Source organism: Pistacia vera, unplaced genomic scaffold, assembly GCF_008641045.1.
Source record: "Pistacia vera cultivar Batoury unplaced genomic scaffold, PisVer_v2 Contig267, whole genome shotgun sequence".
NCBI classification, from domain to species: domain Eukaryota; kingdom Viridiplantae; phylum Streptophyta; class Magnoliopsida; order Sapindales; family Anacardiaceae; genus Pistacia; species Pistacia vera.
Genome location: NW_022196076.1, coordinates 322,517 through 342,917, shown reverse-complemented (window position 1 = coordinate 342,917; position 20,401 = coordinate 322,517). Strand labels below are relative to the sequence as shown.

The window sequence follows — 20,401 nt, the reverse complement described above, 5'->3', positions numbered from 1 at the left end:
ACCATGGACCCATATGGAAAATCCTTATTGGGAATTAATTAGAATAATAAAGGAGATGAGGTAATCACAATCACATAAATGGAAAGCTCAACTACCATTATTAAAGGTCACACAATGATTTGTGGGTGTCAAGCTCATTCAATTCTAAATTCTAATATAAAGAAAGACTAGTTCTTGTATGGGTATGGGTATGGGTATGGGTATGGATATGGGCATCAAAGAGATATGTATTAATATATATATTCAAAGATTGTGATAGAGAGAGCAAAGGTGGATTGAGTTTATCTCATTTATATGGTGGAGATTTCTTCCTCCTAGGACATTCATTAAGTAAGTGGGGCTAAAGCTATGGCTTTTTCAAAGATATTGAAAGCCATCACCATGTGGGAATGAGGTCAGGAAACTACACATTTCATGACTTAGTCAGGTGGCCTATTGTTCCACAAGGACCACCTACTCCTTTTCCATTCTCTTCCAATCAAATATCATATAATTTTAACCATAGTTTCAACTTCAAGTTTTTACAGAGAATTCATTCATGCGCGTCTATACGAAAAACAGGAAGAGCAATCATAATGATATCTACTAAAAATATATTGGGTTGGGTAGGGTAAGGCTTTGAAAATTGAAATTTAAGATAAAAAAAAAGAATACCATGTTGTTGACACCTTATTCTTATCCGTTGAATTCAATTCAGCCTTCATTGTATTTATGATTAGTAGGAATAATTATTATAACATAAATCATGTTAAACTCCACCTATGGTCAGGCCGAATTAAGGGGTTGTACAGGTATCAACCTATTGGGTGTGTGAACAAAATTATGTTAAACTTAGATTTAGGAAAAGAAAAAAAAATATTTGTTTGTTGAACTTAGATTTAGATGGGTATTGGTATTGGTATTGGCATTGGTATTGGTTGGTGTGACATCACCGCTTTTCACCAACCTTGATTCTCAATTATATTTCCTAGTCCAAATGGGTCCAACATCATTTACCTAAATCTTTCAACTTCGTTGAATTCATCTTTTCTTTTGACTCCTTCAACATATGTAATCCCACCAAACCTGATTATAATCTTATTCTTATGCATCAACACAATGGGAAAACACTTATCAAACACACACACCACATTCATTGACTTGAAAATCTGGGTTGAAATTCAACCTTCTTGTTTTAAGCAGTCATGTTGGTTTGTCAATTTAAAATCTAAATTCGATTGGAATTTGTGATCTTTTAGAAAATTCTCATAAAGACTTTCTTCTTTTACTAGAAAGTTAGCTCAACAAACAATGAAGGGTAGCATAGTAGAGTTTCCTGCAACATCCTTTTCATACAAGGAACATCAAGTTTGACTGAGGTAAAAAGGGAAATTCTCAGCCAATAGCTCACGCAGTGAAAAACATTAAAGTTACAGAATCTCATTCCATACTTGTCTATTACAATACAAAAGCTAAATCAATATTTTGCCACTCTGTTTCAAGCCTGCACATTGATAATTGATGTAACATTACAGACACCTAAGAATTGTATATCTATTTCTATTTGTAAAAACAGTTTTTGCCAAAATGATAGCATCCTACAAAGTCTGCTACACCATCACTTTTTTTTGCTACCTCAAAAGAACTACCCCTTATGTACTCAGAAAGATAAGACTAAGCATAATTGCCTCCAGTGTTGGATCAGATTTTCAGTTCCCAGCTGCACCATCATTTCGGCTCTGTTCTACTAGTGGGGGAAGGAGAAGACTCAGCCTTGTTTTGTACCTCTCTATTCGTTTTGCCCGTTCTTCCCTTAACCTACAGTCAAAACAGATATTTATCTGAGTCAAGATTGACCGTCCACATAAGCAATAATGGCAGGAAATCTGCTTCCAAGTGTAAAAGCAGGGGATAAAGGTCCAAAGCTGTGTCGTCCAAGGAACCAAAAGATGGTTAGGATAAAAACTCACCTTGCTCGAACCTTCTTAGCATGTTTAACGTGTCTTTTCAATAGTTCTTTTTCCGATAAATGAGCAACCTGAAAGTGGAACAACGGATTTCAATTCACTTTGAAGAGGAGAAATTGTGTTATTCAACTTAAAAACATAAATGAGATGCAAACTCAGTTTTCAATTCCTATGCCCTTGAAGCCTCAATATATGATGCTTCTTAAATTTTAATCCAGCTTGCTGTTTCATATCCTCATACTGTACACTTCCACGTCTCTTGAAATTTATAGAATGTAGTAGTGAGCAGCAATAACAGTAGTAGTTGTGGTCCATATCCAAAAGAGTAGTCATGGTACTAGCAATTATGTAATATCACTAGTGATACAGTTAGTATTATCAATATTCATGTCCACACCAATGCTTACACAAAAAACTAACCTCTTCCTTATCATCGCCCTTCTCTTCTTCTTCTTCTTCTTCTTCTTCACCTTCCCTTTTCTTTGCCACATTTGAGTCCACGGGCATAGGCAGAGGTCGTGGGAGAGACTTTACACCATCTCCATATTGCGGCTATCAATAAAATTAAAACACAGCATTAAAAAAGGCAAACAAAAAACAGAACAATGGAGAAAAATCTTGCAGTAATCTACTGTATTAAATTTTTAAATCCAATTTTGCAACCAAATTAAGAGAAAGTAAACAGTATACACTTCAATATTCCTTTTTCTCTGCAAAACATATAGTAGGACAGTATCACTGCAAGCACGCTCTTGAAACCAGCAATAGATAAATAAGAGATTCTAGCTGATACTTTATTACACTAGTTAGCTGATACAGCCACGGAAGGCCACTCTCTAAAGACTAGTTTTGAAAATCAAACATCAATTAAGAGTTTAACTAGAGGTTCTAAGTTGACCATCAACTCAAACAACTATCCACCATTCTCCATATATCATTATCAATAGAATCATAAAATCTGGAAAAAGTAATTTTAAAAACTCTGAAAATAACATTTCACTCACAACTGGAAACCTGAAACCTTAGGAGCAGCATCATCCAAATCTAAATTAGGGCACATCATTGACGAAAACAGATTTCCATATTGAACAATATGAATTCTTGGCATAAATGTGCTAAAGATAACAACATAAATGCATTTTGAAATATAAAGCAGCCAAATATGATGCAAACCTGAATTTCCTCGGGAAATCCATTTTTCAACCATGATCGACAAAGTGCATAAAGAGAAGCGCCTTCTGATATTCTGACCTAAAAGTACAAACCAAAAGTAACATCAGGAATAGAATCATAAACAATGGAAAATATTAAACTAATTCTCAAAGTTCAATCCAGGAAACCAAAAGGCTTTCTTATAAGATCAATGGTATATATTATTGCGACAGCAAAATAATATCTTCCATAAATTTTAACATCTGTTTCAAATATTCTTTGGATACAGAGAAAATGTTGATAGGGACAGTTGGCATTAGATGGACAATTAATCAAATAAATACAGACAAGAAAATAAAGGCAAAAAGAAGCAAAAATATTTGAAAGAGTAAAATGAATCATGACGTGGAATGCATGCATACCACTTTACATATACAAGAAACATTCAGCTTCTGACAAGGGTTGATGATCCAAATATCTATCATTATAAAAAGATAGCTTAACCTACATAATAGTTACATATACCTCATTACATTCTTGGAATTTATACATTCATCAAATATACTATCCATTTCCATTCATCCTAAAACAAACTATCATGCTATACTGTATGCTCTAGCATTTTCACAAAGAAAGACATTCATATCATAAATTCATAATGTAGTGGCTACTCATCAGTGAACTTGTGATGTGAGATACTAGGGTGCAACCCCTGCATAATTTTTAACAAGAATCTTAAGACAAGAAGCAGGTTCAGCGTAGCCACATAATTGTTTATTCCCAGTACTCTTTGCCAAAGCATACTTATTGCTAAATGGGATTTTAGAGTGACTTTTAACTATCAAACTAAGTACTTTTAATTTCCCAGTTGTCATTAATATTTGCTGGCTTGGGAATGAACCTACAATCTCAGGAAACTTTATCCCAAACCATCCATAACTGGTGCTACCTCAAGGCCAGAAAGCCACTCATGTTTGAAAATCTGTTCTTGTTTTCTCACTCTTCTATTTCAAGAACAATGATTTACTTTAACTAGTCACAGCAAAAGCCAAACATTACCATACGCATTAGGAAAACTCAGGAAGTTTACTAAAGATAGAGAACTACATCCTCCATCCCAAAATGTTGAAGAAGGCCAAAGTATTCAACACAAAAGACTAGCTTATTAGGCGAAGCGGAGTGACCCTATCCTCCTTATAAAGTGCAAGACTCTCCCCTTAAACATGCAAATAAAACTTCTTGGGACTCAACAACTGTTAGTCTATAACACCATTTAAAAGCCATATGAATCTATTGAACCTGACTCTTATCAAGAAGGAAGATTTGGGACAGAAGTTATTTTGACTAAATATAGCTTGGTATGTAAAAATATACAAATGATTGACATTATATCAACAGCATGAATATGACCCTTTTAAGTTTCCATTTAAGAAAATCCATAATTCATGCTACATCATAACATAATTGAAAAGGATTCAGCGAGGAAAATAAGACATATTATTGTTTCTAGAATAGAAGTTTCAATTTTTACATGTGCAAAGTGAAAATAAATATCACCATATAGTTAAAAAGAAAAGAAAGAGTGAAGTTACTTTTCGATCTCTTATAATGGCACTGGTCTCATCTTTTCTATCCCTGCACAGAGCAAATTGACGGAACTACTAATGTTACTGCATAATCGATGTTACATAACATATAAAAAGAAGAAGAAGAAGAAGAAGAAGAAAACAAAAAGATGATATATACTATACATGATTACCTTGAGTTTTTATATCCATTAGAATCAACCATTGGAGATGAAGATGGAACAACCTTATAATCAAGTAAAAATCAAAACTTTAACTAATAGAAGCACCAAAAATTTAACAGAGATTAAGCATTTAAAACATAAACTGGCGTTCCCATCCACAAAGAGAGATGCAGTATCAAATATCTAAAGAAAAAAAATTAAAAAAGAAAAAAAAGAACAAATTGTGAAGAGCAAGCAAAAGGTAAAAAGAAGGAGTGAGGAAATGACCTTAGGGTGGGGAGAAGAAACGGGAATGCCCCTAATAGGAGGGATGTGGTGTTGATGAGTGAAAGGAGGCCTAACAAGGTGATGGTGGTGTGGGAGGTGATTAGGGCGAGGAGGGTAGGGAGCGTGATTGGCGACAGTAACAGTGTGATCAGAAGTATTTGAATTAGGACGAAGCGGTTTTTGTATAAACCCTCGCCCAGATGAAGCTACTGGGTATAAAATTCCCTGATTTGGATTTGGTGTTGTTGAAGGTCTTATATTTGGGTAAATGTGTTGTTGCTGTTGCTGTTGTTGTTGTTGTTGTTGTGTTGGTGGTGGTGGTGGTGGAGGAGTTGATGTTGTTGTGGTGGTGGTGGAAAAAGGGTTACTGGTGGACATGATGGTGGTTGTGGTGGCGGGGAATTTTGGGGTTCTTTTTTTGAGTTATTTTGAAATTGAACAGTGGGTACACAGAGAGGGCACAGCAGTAGAAATTAAATCAAAGGGCCGAAAGCTTTATGCTCTTTTTCTCCCCAATCACATTTTTACAACTGGATTATTATATTAATCTATAAATAATACTGTATTTTTTTCTCTTTAATATATATATATATATATATATATATTACATAACTCTATTTATTTAGAGAAGTAAGAACTGAGAGACTGGGACTACTTTTGTTTCTGTTTCTCAATAGCATAAAACTTGAATAAAATCATGATCTTCGTTGGTGGGCTTTTTTTTTCTACTGATTCATCTTCATCTTCATCTCAGGTACCCTCTTCTGTAACTTGTAATATTATGTTTGATCATCTCAATCTTAGAATCTCAAACTTTATTCTTTATCTTTGATTAACAGGGGATCGAGACCCTTGTTACTTTAATGGAAAACCCCATTCTGGTGTCTGCCGCACGCTCTTTCAATTCTATTGAGGAGACTAAAGTCTCATTTTCGGAGACCTCGACACCTAACAAATACGTTTATGTTTTCCAGAGAGAATATGCTACTGTTGACCCTTCACTTGTTCATGTATGTTTTCCCTTTATCTTATGCTCAATTTATTTGCTTTTTATCATTAGACCCATTTAGATTTAGAGCTGTAATGTCTTATGAATTATTGTCTGTGTGCGCGTGAAAAGTATGTTGGCACAGATGAAGCAACAACCTGTGTGGGGCTTGTCATTAGGAACCGGATAACTAGAATGTAAGAATCTGTTTTGATACACTAAGTCAATTACATTCTTTCGTGTCTATATTTCTAATTTTGCTATGTTAATTGCAGGACCTCTGTTGCTCATTTCGATTTTCCCAAAATTGTGGATACTGGACTCACCCAGATGTTATCACTAGTTGTTGACGGAAACCCTAATGCTGATTTGGATGTATTCCTTTCAGAATCTCAATGTTTGTTAATGTTGATGTTCGGTTTATTGGTGTTTGCATATGTTTAAACATCTGATTTTTTCATGTTATGCAGGTGCATCTAATTGGTGGTTTTGATGATGTTTCACCCAGTGTCTGACCCAAGATCCCCTACTTTGTTGTTAATTTTTTAGAGGCAGAATGATTAAAGTTTGCTGTATTGACGTTTGTATGCAGCATGCCAATGGTATCTCTACATCAGAATTGGATGGCTATTCCACTCCTTTGTGTGCCAAACTGATTGAAACTTTGCAGAGGAGAAATGAAAAGTTTCATATCCAAACTCTTTTTGTTCTTGGGCATAACACCAAAAGGGATTCTCAAGGACATGCATACCCTATTTTCCACGGGTTTTTGGTTAGTATGAGATTCAAATTCTTTTCTTTTATGTTGCTCTTGTTGACTTGATTTAAGATAGTTAAGGTTTATACCAAGAAAAATCAAGCTGATAGATTTTCACTCACTGATGTTATCAACATTATGAATATCGGCTCTAGTATCTTTCTCACTTTTGCAGGTAGAAACTTCAACGGGATCTCTTGTCCCAGCTAGTTTTGATAGAACTTCAAGATGTCCTGATGAAATTGTCAGGAGAATTAGGGTAACTTCATCGTATGAGGACACCAGTTGGAATGGCAGGCTGCTGGAGACATATGACACTAAAACTGATAGATTTGTAATAGCCCCATGCTGCTGGTAAAAGCTTCTCACCCTCAAAATAGTAATTGTAATTGCAAATAATGGTCGGTTCTCACATGCTCCACAAGCATACGAATTATATTTATTTTTATTGCACTTGTGACGGTTGATAGCAGTTCACTCGTTACCTGACTGCTAATTTAAGACTCTTTGTTGTCTTCTTATTATTGATGTAGGACCCCACGTCAATTACGTCCTATTATGACATTGCAAAATCTTTCTGATGCTGAAGTCCTTGTTTCATGTTCAACTTCACCTTATGCTGAGGGTCCTGATTTTGTGGAAACTCTAAGAAGGTATATGCACAGTTTAGAAGTAACCCTTGATTCAGCATATTGGATATCTTTTGCGACAGGCGATGGGGCTATAGGATATCCAGTGACTAGTGTGATAATCTATAAGCAGGGTGATGTAAGAAATTAATGTTGATAATCTGAGATAAAAAAGTCTAGTCTTTGGAACCTTGGTGGTGTGAATACTTGCAGGGCATGTTTGAAAGACCAACTTATGATTGNTTGTTGTCTTCTTATTATTGATGTAGGACCCCACGTCAATTACGTCCTATTATGACATTGCAAAATCTTTCTGATGCTGAAGTCCTTGTTTCATGTTCAACTTCACCTTATGCTGAGGGTCCTGATTTTGTGGAAACTCTAAGAAGGTATGCATAGTTTAGAAGTAATCCTTGATTCAGCATATTGGATATCTTTTGCGACAGGCGATGGGGCTATAGGATATCCAGTGACTAGTGTGATAATCTATAAGCAGGGTGATGTAAGAAATTAATGTTGATAATCTGAGATAAAAAAGTCTAATCTTTGGAACCTTGGTGGTGTGAATACTTGCAGGGCATGTTTGAAAGACCAACTTATGATTGATAGTTTGTTTGCAGGCAGTGGAAGTATTTAGTGAAACACCCAGATTGGAGAGAATCGTTTCCTAAGAAGCAGCCGCGCATTTTTGAGAGGACTGCAGATGGAGGTTGGAGAAGGTGTTGACTATCATTTCTCTTGTTTGTATTTCACCATACTTTTACTTTTGAGTAATAAAAAAAGTGTTGGGTTCTGATATACCCATGTTTATGTAGAACTTATGGATGTCTTTTACTTTTAGGAAAAGAGAAACGTGTAGATGCCTAAGCCTAACCTAAGACCTAACCTTTACCAAAGATTATAACAAGTGGAATCGGAGGGACAATCCAAACGAGTTGATGTTGAATAATTTAGGAGGACAAAAAGGTAAATAACTCTCACAAATCATAGCTATATTATTACTATATAATTCAAAACCCTAATCCTATTGTATTTTTCAAAATAAGGAGATGGAGGGATGACATAACTAAACAAGTATTTATTTACTTATATACGAACCCAAACCCAAACCCATAAACAAAATTATATTTCGTCTGTGAACTGATGATGAAGAAGACTGATGAAGAAAACAAAAACGATGCAAAAACATGGGGGACTTGGGAGGAGCTTTTGCTAGCATCTGCTGTCAAACGCCATGGCTTAAAGAACTGGGAATCTGTTGCCATGGAACTTCAAACTAAGACCTCTCTTCCTCACCTTCTAACCACCGCTCAATGCTGCAAGCAAAAATATCACGACCTTAAACGTCGATTCAAAGACGAACAACACGAACACGAACACGAACCCGAACCACCTGCTAAACTCGTTAGTATTCCTTGGCTTGAAGAGCTTCGCAAGGTTCGTGTCGACGAGTTGAAACAAGAAGTTCAACGTTACGATCTTAACATACTGTAAATCAAACTAATCTTCTCTCCTTTGCTTTTCTATTTTTTTATTTTTATTTAGATCTGATAAACTCTTCTTTAACAGTTCCTTGCAGCTTAAAGTTAAGAGATTGGAAGAAGAGCGAGAGCCGGCTTTAGATATTAAAACTACTCAACAGAAGCCAGATCTCGACGACCAGAATATCGATAAAAACGATGAACCGGATAAATCGGAAGAACCGGAGAAAGCGTGCAAACGCTTAGTTTCCGGTGAAGAGTCCGACAGAGAAAACCGGTCGGTGAATGAATCAAATTCGACGGGATTGAGCGAGAAAATCGGAGACGGTGAGATTATAAAGAATGAAGCGAAAGCGATTGGATCCGGAGGGGTAGGAGGGTCGAAGGCAGTGGAATCGGACGAGTTGGGCGACTCGGTGACTCAGTTGAGTAGTGATGTGCAGAGCTCAGCGAGTTTTGGGAAAAAAAGAAAAGGGAGTTGCGGTGATAGCATCAAGGGAATGGATGTGAAATCAGAACCGCCGATTAGGTTGTTGGAGTTGATTAGGACCCACAAACATGTATCCTTATTTGAGCGTCGGCTCAAAAGCCAGGTATTTATTTTATTAAATTTTTTGTATAGTTATCCAGCAATTGGTCAAGTTTTCATCTCATATTACGTCCAATTATTTGGGACCACCTTTTTTTTTTTTTTTTGTTGCCATAACATTATTCACCCATCTAATTCAATTTTTCCTTCAAATTATTCATGTGATGTGACTATGTAATTCAATAATATAGTTATATACATATAAAATATTTCATGGATAGTCTAATGGTAAAGGTGGACCAAAAGGACTGCAAATGGTTCGTGTCTGAATATGTGTGATGATTGAGGGCGAAAGCCCAACCATTTGGAATGACGAAGTCCATTGAATTTGGGTTTGCAGGAGTCCAATCAGTACAAAGAGATTGTGAGACAGCACGTGGATCTTGAAACAATACAAACCAGAGTTGAACAAGGCTCTTATTCTTCATGCATTCTTACCTTCTATAGAGATGTCTTGCTTCTTTTCAACAATGCCATTCTTTACTTCCCCAAATCTTCCCTTGAATCTGCCACTGCTTTTCAGCTTCGTAATCTTTTCTCTAATGAGATTAAGAAAGAAAATTACAAGTCTGATTCTTCACAAGACCCACTACTACCACCTGCTCCTGCTCCTGCTCCGTTACCACCACAGTTGAAACCCCACCTTGAAAGATCTGATTCATTGCTTGCTAAACATAAACAATCTACTCCCATTATTGTCTGTCGTAAACGCAGTTCTGTTTCTACTAAACCTTCCACTTCTTCTACATTTGCTCGACAACAACAACAACAAACTGAAGACAAGAAGCCGCCTGCTGATATAAAGCAGCCCTCTGTAGAACGAAGCAGCAGCTTGTTGAAGGTCAAAACAGAAGAGAAAGCTGTAACGACTGGTGCAAGAAGCTCCAGAAGAAGCAACAGAAATCCAACAACCAATACTACCACTTCTTCGCCTAGTAACAAAAAACAAAACGCCACCTCAGGTTCAAAAGCTGGTTCAGGTTCAGGTTCTGTTGATAAACAAGAAACTCCGAAAGCAGATAAGAAGAAGAGTGAGGGATCAAGCACATCGGATAAAAAGAAAAGTGTGGTGGATTTCTTGAAAAGAATCAAGAAAAACTCTCCAGTGCAGACAGTGAAGAAAAGTAAAGGAAGTGAAGAGCAGAAAAAGAATAATAATAATAATAATAATAGTAGTAGTAGTAGTAATAGTAGTAGTAGTAGTAGTGGAAAGAAAGATAAAGGGAAAGGAAGGGCGTTGTGGAGAAGTGGTGAGAAAAGACAATCAGCAAAGGAGGAAAATAGTCCTTCAAAGAGAAGTGTTGGGAGACCACCAAAGAAGACGGCAGAGACAAGTGGGAAGCGTGGAAGAGAAGGTGGTGGAAAGGAGACAGTGGTAGGGAAGCGCCAAAGTAAGAGGGCTAGGAGGTGAAAGTGATGACTGATATGTGGATTTGGTTGTGCATATTTATTGTATTGTTAGCAGTAGCAGTAGTCATAACGCTATTGATTTATTTCTAACAATGTACTATTTCACGTATCTATCTAATTAATTCTTTTACCCTTATTATTGTCATTTAACAAGCTCAGGCTGACCTGAGATTACAGTTCAATACATAAAACTCAGTTTTCTTGGCCTGCCAAGGCTTTAATACAAATGTTGGCAGAACAGAATGATATTATCACTTCAACTGCTTCTTTTCCTCTTTCACCACAACCTGCACAGAGAGACATTTTTACTTTTTATGTGTAAAAAGACAACCTAATGTTGAGTGGAAGTTGGTGGATAAAATCTGACATACCCATAGCCATGGAGCAGCTATAATCCAAGTCATGAACAGAGGCAAACACAACTGCAAAAAGGCACGTGCTATGTGAAGTGTAGGGTTTGTTATCCTCTGTATTGGTACCATCATCAGATGCCACAATCTTAAAATAAATGAATCAAAGCATGAGATTGAAGAAAGAAACATGTTGGTTAGATACTTACAGAGATAGGACCTGATCCAAATTCTATGTAAGGTCGGTAAGTGGATAGCATTTTTGATGCCATTCTACTTGCAGCGTGCACAATACTCACTCGAAACCTTCTTTTCTTCTCATAACTTAAAGAAAAAAAATGTCTGAGATTAGTTTAAGTTTTCAGCTATGGCCCTAAAAATAGAATATACCTTGTAAGGGCTGAGACAATTTCTTCTGAACCTGTTTTCACAATTTTATCAAGCTCAAGTACCAGTTGGTAACAATCCTGCACGTATCATTCTACAAAAGTATGAGAAACAGATAAAAGAGTTGTTGAATTTTGTAACCAACAATCATACCTCGATAGCCATACAACCACCTTGCCCAAGATTTGGCTGCATTGGATGAGCAGCATCACCAAGCAAAGTCACACGTCCAACACCCCATCTACTCATCATGTCTCTATCATATATGTCTCTCCCTAAAATCTTATCCTCCATTGTCTTCGTAATTAAAGTAACTACTTCATCACACCAGTGTCCAAACAATTCAAGCAGCCTCTTATGTTTACCTGCATCATTTACTCTAACGAAAGATTAAGGAAAAACTTAATTAGCAAACACACACACGTAACTTTTTCGAAATCAACTTGCCTCCAGGAGGATCTGTCTTCATAGGTGGTTGCTTATAAAAGGCATACCATTGCATCTTCCCGTTTCCAACATCTGAAGCAACAAAGTACTGGTTCAATCCTATGAACACTCGATACCTAAAAACCAGACAGCAATTTAAGCACATTGAACATTACAGTAAAACTGTACATCTCTAATTTTGATTAAAGTACAGCCAAACATACCCAACAGAATTGATGTACTGTGGCACAATATTTGTTATCCCACTGTAGCATGTATAGCCTGAATATCTTGCTTCTTGCTTCCCGAAGAGTTTCATACGCACCTTTGCATTGTAAAAACAAGAATTTGGAAGTCAAGCAGTAGGCTGTTGACATATAGAGAAGAATAGCAATAAGGGAAAGAGCCTACTTCTGACCATATTCCATCTGCACCAACCAAAATATCGCCATCATACTGCCGTCCATCCTCAAGGATTACAGTGACCTAATATTATATGTTGAATGTTAAATTCGATTCATNGGCACAATATTTGTTATCCCACTGTAGCATGTATAGCCTGAATATCTTGCTTCTTGCTTCCCGAAGAGTTTCATACGCACCTTTGCATTGTAAAAACAAGAATTTGGAAGTCAAGCAGTAGCCTGTACGAAGCGGACACTCTGTTGACATATAGAGAAGAATAGCAATAAGGGAAAGAGCCTACTTCTGACCATATTCCATCTGCACCAACCAAAATATCGCCATCATACTGCCGTCCATCCTCAAGGATTACAGTGACCTGATATTATATGTTGAATGTTAAATTCAATTCATAAAGAGGTGCTTCTATAATTTATGAAACTCCAAACCTTGTCAGAGTCTTCTACAAAGTTCACAACTTTAGATTTGTTACTCAATATATCATAACCAACACTATTGACTAATATGTCTTGCAGTTCCATCCTGCATATTGTTCGAGTGATTGGAAGGCTCCTCTTCAAAGCTGGAGTCAGAAGATCAAACTTGGTGAACCTGAAATGAAAAGAAGAAAAAATGTAATAAAAGATTGTCCTTCCTTACGCAAATTATGTTTTCTGCATTCATTAACAAGCTTCAAACAATATTAATGGGAAAGATGATACTCCATCATAAATTGTATTGAGAAGAAAATATGATGTATTAAAATTTCTCTTTGATGCTTTGAATTACATTCCAAGATTCCAAATTCAGCAGTTTGTTTACCAATTGTAAAAACACCTTGATCAAGCCTCACAAAGGTTGCCCTGAAACCATCTACATGGATATCAGCTTTCAGCTGCTTAATTACACTATGCAAACCAAGCTGAATTTATCATGTGTAAGCCTCAAAATGTTGCCATGAAATTTGAGGTGACTGTAGAACAAGTTAGGGGTTTGAAGCGAAGTGATTCAAGGTTCGATCTAGACCATGGACATTTCAGTACTCTTCTAAGGCTCCTACACACAGGACAATAAGTCACAGGATAAGCAGCATCTTTGATCAGCCTATCCAGCTTTGATTCCTAATTCTATATATGATTGAAGCTTGAAACTTACAATCTTTTCTACAGAAAAATGAATGGTTTGGTAAAATATAAAGATAGCAGTTGAAGAGAGGCATACCATTGACCAGAGATGCCATCAGCAACGCCATTGATCCTATCACCAGTAACACAACCAGCTTCCATAATTCGGTTGGCAACATTTTGATCAATAGCTTGCAACACTGCCAAGGCACTACTCGAAAGTTGAATAGGGCCACGGTGGCTACCCTCTCCTCTCACTGCACTCAAATCTCTCTCAAACACCTTTACATCGTACCCTCTATTTTTAGCTGCCAATGCCAATACTAAACCCCCAATACCTCCACCAGCAATCAATATCCTCAGCTTCTTTTCTTCATTTGAACTTACACTGTTACTTGCTTTGAATTTTACAACATATCTTCTCATATTGAACTTGGATGCATTAAGGCACTGAAGAGATGCCATTGATCAGAACAGACAAGTGCTTAGTTGGGTTGTTTGTATTTATAGAAGAAGTGAAAATAGCGGTTACAAGAGCTTCTGTACTTTCGTCTCTTGTAGTACATCGGGAGGGTTACATAACCCTTTTTTCTAACCAAAAACGTGTATCATCGTCAGTAGAAGCATGAAATAAGACATCAAAGAGCAAAGAAAAGGCCAAGAACATATGTTAACATATTGGTATTTTAGTTCAAACACTCGAAAACAACCGCCACGTCAGTATGCTTCATGTTAATCTAGAAATCCATGAAGCACCTTTACTCAAGCAGAGGAGATGAAGGAAAAGCCAAAACAGTGCAATATTGCAGGAGTCAAAGTTCATAGATAACAAAAAGAAATGGGTACTTACTTTGTTTAAAGCACAAGTCAACTCTTAAGTGCGAATTAGAAAAATCCTGGATCATTGATTGGATATAGAGAGTTTCTGATTTTTAAACAATTAAAAGATGGAGGCAGGCCAATGACCATGATGATCATTTTGAACAAGAAAAGTAGGGCCCATGAGCATTAGTTTGAACATTTACTCTTAGTGGGCAATAGGAATACGATATCCATTCCAATGTATGAATTAACGAAGTCTCGCTTGGTTTGGTGTAAGCTCCATTTATTTTTGCTCTCGGTCAAAAGAAAAGACACTCATTTACTAGCAGTGATCAATGGGGGCTACCTGGTGCTAAAGTGGCTCCATTGATCTTCACTTTCCGACCATAGAAAAGTGTACAATTTGCTAACATATTGTTCTAAATTCTTAGCATCAATACTGTTGTCAGCTACAAGAACCAGACATTGATGGGGACAGGATGAAAAGTGACTCATCAATTGAAGTAATGGGATATGACTAGAATCAGTGAACCATCCCACGTTTAACATTCTTTTAGTTTTAAGGGGCCATCTATGTTATCAACTATGTCCATCCTCGGAATAGGCCAATTTGTTTCTTACAATACAGAGTTAATAATTTCACTCTAACCCCTCTCTATCAGCTTTTCAAAAAAGAAATTTCACTTTCTACAAACTCTGATTGACAAAGACAAAAGATAGAACTTTCCTTATTTTTCATTAACTCCAAAAATCAATCCTCATTTGAGTGAGAAAGGGAATGCTACAAGAACAGATAATTATAAAACCAGCAATAAAACAAAATTTTATACATGAATTGATCACAACAGATTAATCACTAATAATGTTACACAAACACCAGCCTTTCTAAACTGACTATCAAAGAAAATTAGCACTCAGCTACCATAAATAATTCCCATCTTACAGTTATACCTACCAGTAGCCACAAGCCCACACATATACCATGTGGAGGCTAATAGAATTAGAAAATAACATTATACAATAAATTGACCTAGAAATCAGACGCAGTCTCTGTTCCACTTCTCAACCATTAATCTCTATCCATCTTATTGCCCTGTAAGTATCCTCCTCCTCCACCCATCTCATCTTCCCAAGTATAAAGCTAGTAAGCTATGCTGCTTCCTAACAAAAACATTTTCTCTATCATTCTCCCATTGAATGTCCGCGTGAGAACTGACGACCACCCTCATCTGTTTTAAGGCAAAAGTACCAACATCAGACCATCAAGAAATGGGATAAGTTTATTTAATTTTAAAAAAAAAAAAAAAAATCATTTTTTCCAGATCTCAACCAACTTATAAGCATCTCTACAAAAGGAGAATATTAGTTTCCCCATCATATATAATATCAACATTTACAGTTTTGGGAATGATGAAAATGATGGGAAATTTCAGGAAATAAAAGCATTGTGTTTTCACATATTACGAAACCTTGGGCAATCATGGTACCCTTTAACAATTCTTAAGACATCAAAATAGAATAATTGAGTATATAAAAATTTACAATAAATGAAATAGTTCATTAAGTCCACAAATACAGTGGATGTCAAGTGGATAAGCATCACTCCTTTGCTTTCCTTTTTATTTATTTTGGTTCATTCTCTTTATTGTTTCATCTGAAGACCAACTCTTAGGACTCAGGGACATGCTGCCTAACCTACATCTAACAAAACAATTCTACTTTCTTTCCAAGTGCAAACCAATGATAATTACTAACTACTAAAGTCCCAAGTCAATAAATAATATATCAGCTCCACTCTAGGGAATGCGCAATTGTGATAAAATATTATAGCAAAATATATGAACCATACAAAATCCGACAAAGACTTATGCCCTAATAAAATTGACATTTCCAAAATTAGCTGGCCACGGGAAGCTCTAAAAAAATGCAAGAAGGGAAATGAAGTACCACTTTCACCATCAGAAATGTCAGCAAGCCTTGCAATTGCATCAATAAGTGCTTGTTCTTGCTCCTGAAATTTAAAAAATTATAAAGTTATTGATGCATTTGATCTAAAAAGAATGTCACAGGCATTTAAGGGGAAAAAAGGAGACATAGTTTCTTTCTCTTCTAACCTTCAACACTCTCTTTGCCTTTTCAACCTCAACTGGATCAGGATGATTTGTACCAAAGACTCTCTCCACCTGTCCAAAACTTAGCAGAAAAAATAAATATACATACCCGAAAACCAAGAGATTGACAACTGATATAGATCATCCAATTTTCACTTACCTCCTTAATTAAACTAGCAGTGTGACGTATTTGTATGTCATCTGGTGCCTTCTTTCCAATGCCATTCTGTGATGGCATAAAATCTTTTCTAGATTGACCTTTTGGGACACCTCTACCTCTTCCAGCACCTGAAACACTATCACGACCTACAGTTCTATTCATCCCATGACCTGGTCCAGCATAACCTCCTCGATGAGAAATTCCAGGATCCTCACCTTCCCATTGGATATCCTCAGGGGAGATCTGCAATTAGAAGACCAGACCAATACAATTAAAATAGAATGCTCCTAGAACTAGTATTCTATATAATGTTGAAAACTCTAAATAATATTCATCCTTGAATCAAACTATTGAACCCTGACGCATGTTTAGTGATGTTTTCTATTTCATATCCTCAAAACTATATTTTTAAGAATAAGTCTGCAATTTCTGAAGAAACCTTGCTGTATCCTGGCAATAAAACTTTCCAATTGATAGGGATAGAGCTGTATACTTTATATATATCTGGGACATATTTAGCTTCATAGTTTAAGTGGCTAGATTTCACTGGTTACAACTTCAGAAAGAAAGTGGCAAGATGCTTGTTTTAACTTGATCATCCAAAATAGACAACTCATATAAGCATTTATGTTCCAGTACTAGCACAAATAAAGACCTAAACTAGATTTATTATGCATGTGAAGTGTATAATCAATTGGAAGTTAAATCTTAAGAAAAATCTTTTAAACAGAATTGTTAAGCTGGTGCCTCCTCAGAAACTTTAATATCCGAAAATCTATTCCATGTAAGTGCTTCTAACTAACAATTAAAAATAAAATGACCGTATTTAAAAAAAAAATAAAATAAAAAATAACTAAAGACTAGCAGCCTCTTAAAAAAATTGTTTAAAAGGTCAAATTCATAATATAGAAGCACAATAAACAAGAGAACTATGCAACAAAAAGGCACTTTAGCAGAGTAACAAAGCCACCACGTGTACCTCTGAAAGATTAACCCATTCCCAGGTCTCATTTGCAGTACCAATGTCATAGACTAGTGCATGTCGTCCCTAACAAGATTAAGGAAAAAAGTCAGCCACAGATCCACAATAGACTTGTTTCACTTGTGACTAAGTGTAATGCATACCTCAACTGGGTTGTAGTCAGTTATAACAGCTTCATAGAAGTTATTGTCATCAGGCCACCGGGTCCTGACTCTCTTACCAATCAATGGATCAAATGTTGCTCCTTCAGTGGGCTCACCTACAAGAGCAGCCCCTGTAGATGCCCTATTAGCAACTTGCCCCCTCCCAGCAGGACCAGATGATGGGTATTGCATGGACTTCATTGACGATACACCAGGTAATCCCTATTAAAATTAGATACAAAACATAAACAAACCACATGATATGTTTTATGTTTTACTCCAAGGTTGATAAATTTTAACTCACGGGTTTATGTTTCTTGCCCTTGGATCCTGATACTGGTCCTCGTTTAACAGCTGATGAAGATGGTTGGTGGGATGCAGTAACTGTTTGTGGGTGAAATGATTGTGATGGCCCACCAAAAGATTGAGAAGGTACTGACTGGTTTATTTTTTGTCTCTTATGAGATGCAGAGACAGTTGGACTAGGTGTTGGATCATGAACAGCTTGAGCAATATTGTGCATGCCAGGTTGAAGCCCACCTGCCTGTCTCCACTCCCTGAAGCATTCCCCAACATAGACCCATTCATACACAAAAAGACACTAACCTTGGCAAAATCTGAAAACAACTTAAATAAACAAACTTTGATTCTGAACTCTTATCAGACCTTATTCTTCGTATTGTGTCATCTGCATTGACCCTGCCAAGAAGCTCTCGGTGCTCCTCATTCGATAATCTCAACTCTTTTCTCAGTTCTGTTATCAAACTTTCCTTCTCCTGAAGAAAACACATTTCATGTAGCAGTCATTTAAACCTGATCAAACAAATTTAAGGATATTAGAATCATGAAAACAAAAAGACTTTTAAGTACCCAAGTAATGGCATCAGCTTGAGCTTTAAAGGCTCTCAGAACTGAACTATATGCTTCTTGCTCAAGTTGATGAATTTGAGTCTCCATATCAGTGTCACCATACATTCTAGGATATGGGACAGAACCCACAGGAGGTCTTCCATTCCCTGCAACACGTCCTCCTCTAGGGATTCTATTCTGATGTGATGGTGGAAGGTCATCATCAGTTCCTGCAATAGATTCAGAGTGAACACATTTTAATCACACATACACAAGAGAAGAGAAGAAAAGAAAAGGAAAGAAAAAGTAATTTGCCAAGATATCAATTTTTTTTTTTAAATATATTATTACATTCATTAGAATGTTAAAGAATAAAGTAATCTTGCTTGATGACATGATGGTTCTAGAAAACTATTAATTCCCAAATATACTAAAATACATAATTAATTCAAAATTTTCCAGACAAAGAGAATGTTCAGCCAGTGACATTATAAGTAGCCGATTTCCATAGTTAAAGTTATCTCTCAAGAAACAATCAATATACATTTGTTTATGCCATTGGCTCCAAAATAAAAATAAAAATAAGAAGTGTCCCCAGACGAAGTTAGCAATATTAAGAGTTACATCAATTAAGCCATGTCTCTCCAGCCTCCATTTATTTCTTCAATAATACAACAATGTTGCACAAGGCAAATCAAATCAAACAACTAGAGCTAAATTTCCCATAGTGATTACTCATTCTAATCACAAACTAATTACAGCAGAAAACCCCTAAAAGAACAACCTCGAACCAAATTCCCATAACAAACATCACATGTTATATTACAGCTTAAAACCAAAGTTTGAATTGCAACTTCAATGACATGTTTATTTCTTTGATCTCTCCGCACACTAAAAACTGCATCAAATTCATAATAAATAGAAAAACTTGAAACTTTCAACACGAAAGAAACCCTAAATATCCCAAATCTATTACAGCTAAAAACCCTAAATTTACCAATTCTGAATACTACCCACTGTCAATCACAACCTGAAATCACAAACACACTAGAAGAACCGAAAATTCCTTCTAAAAGAATTATAAGCTGGTAAATATTCCAATATGAAAAAAAAAGAAACAAAAAACCGAGCGAAAACATAAGAAAACCAAAACCCTAATAAAAAATTAATTCAGTGAAAAACTCAAACCCCATAACAAAGATAAAAAGAAGAATAAAAAAGACAAAGATTTGATGTTTGAGAGTGAACTAACCACTGCTGTCGTAAGGCTCGTAGTCCATAGCCAGTTTTGTAGGAAAACGACGACTTTTTTATTGCAGAAAACGAAGGAAATCCGAAAAATTAAAGAAATTGATGAGAAGAAGAAGAAGAGGGTGATTGGTGAGACGTTAAGATTTGAATCGAATAGAGTTAAAATCAGAAAGCGGGTGGAAAACTGTGAGTTTCGAGTATCCAAATTTTGTTGTTAGTCGGAAGGAGGCCTGCTAAGCTTCGAGCTAAGAGTGTTAATTAAAAATTATTAAAAAAAAAAAGAAAAAAAACACGGACTTGAAAGTGATTCATAAAGTGGGTGGTGTGTTTTGTTATTTTGTGTTGGTTTTGAGGTCCGTTTATTCTGTGTGATCCATTATAATATTTATTTGGATTAACTTAGTTCCCCTAACGTTTTCGAAATT

General features: G+C 36.1%; 5 protein-coding genes across 5 annotated transcripts; 2 read left to right on the top strand and 3 right to left on the bottom strand.

Annotated features, from left to right (window-relative positions):
- Positions 1-1,345: 1,345 nt before the first annotated feature.
- On the bottom strand, positions 1,346-5,561 carry LOC116133228 (ataxin-2 homolog). The gene is made up of 7 exons (XM_031418923.1): positions 5,116-5,561; positions 4,858-4,910; positions 4,691-4,733; positions 3,120-3,197; positions 2,367-2,498; positions 1,950-2,017; positions 1,346-1,797 (listed from the first exon to the last, which is right to left on the bottom strand). Exons 1-7 carry the CDS (start codon positions 5,491-5,493, stop codon positions 1,689-1,691), a joined length of 861 nt encoding a protein of 286 aa, XP_031274783.1. The 5' UTR covers positions 5,494-5,561; the 3' UTR covers positions 1,346-1,688.
- A 174-nt stretch (positions 5,562-5,735) lies between these two features.
- Positions 5,736-8,215, top strand: LOC116133204 (protein N-terminal asparagine amidohydrolase). The gene is made up of 9 exons (XM_031418887.1): positions 5,736-5,869; positions 5,955-6,125; positions 6,236-6,300; positions 6,379-6,478; positions 6,574-6,612; positions 6,696-6,875; positions 7,036-7,214; positions 7,394-7,513; positions 8,110-8,215. Exons 1-9 carry the CDS (start codon positions 5,813-5,815, stop codon positions 8,213-8,215), a joined length of 1,017 nt encoding a protein of 338 aa, XP_031274747.1. The 5' UTR covers positions 5,736-5,812.
- On the top strand, positions 8,121-11,096 carry LOC116133201 (shootin-1). Its single transcript, XM_031418885.1, has 5 exons — positions 8,121-8,208; positions 8,331-8,455; positions 8,536-8,979; positions 9,059-9,563; positions 9,900-11,096. The coding sequence occupies exons 3-5, from the start codon at positions 8,633-8,635 to the stop codon at positions 10,968-10,970; spliced, it is 1,923 nt and encodes a 640-aa protein (XP_031274745.1). The 5' UTR covers positions 8,121-8,208; positions 8,331-8,455; positions 8,536-8,632; the 3' UTR covers positions 10,971-11,096.
- On the bottom strand, positions 11,085-14,495 carry LOC116133203 (zeaxanthin epoxidase, chloroplastic-like). Its single transcript, XM_031418886.1, has 10 exons — positions 13,756-14,495; positions 12,984-13,146; positions 12,839-12,913; positions 12,357-12,457; positions 12,154-12,269; positions 11,860-12,071; positions 11,710-11,786; positions 11,529-11,643; positions 11,341-11,436; positions 11,085-11,256 (listed from the first exon to the last, which is right to left on the bottom strand). Exons 1-10 carry the CDS (start codon positions 14,121-14,123, stop codon positions 11,221-11,223), a joined length of 1,359 nt encoding a protein of 452 aa, XP_031274746.1. The 5' UTR covers positions 14,124-14,495; the 3' UTR covers positions 11,085-11,220.
- Positions 14,496-15,292: 797 nt separating this feature from the next.
- On the bottom strand, positions 15,293-20,302 carry LOC116133235 (protein EMSY-LIKE 3). Its single transcript, XM_031418934.1, has 10 exons — positions 19,978-20,302; positions 18,747-18,955; positions 18,543-18,652; positions 18,181-18,433; positions 17,877-18,098; positions 17,731-17,799; positions 16,752-16,994; positions 16,595-16,663; positions 16,428-16,491; positions 15,293-15,709 (listed from the first exon to the last, which is right to left on the bottom strand). The coding sequence occupies exons 1-10, from the start codon at positions 20,003-20,005 to the stop codon at positions 15,663-15,665; spliced, it is 1,314 nt and encodes a 437-aa protein (XP_031274794.1). The 5' UTR covers positions 20,006-20,302; the 3' UTR covers positions 15,293-15,662.
- Between the last annotated feature and the right edge of the window lie 99 nt (positions 20,303-20,401).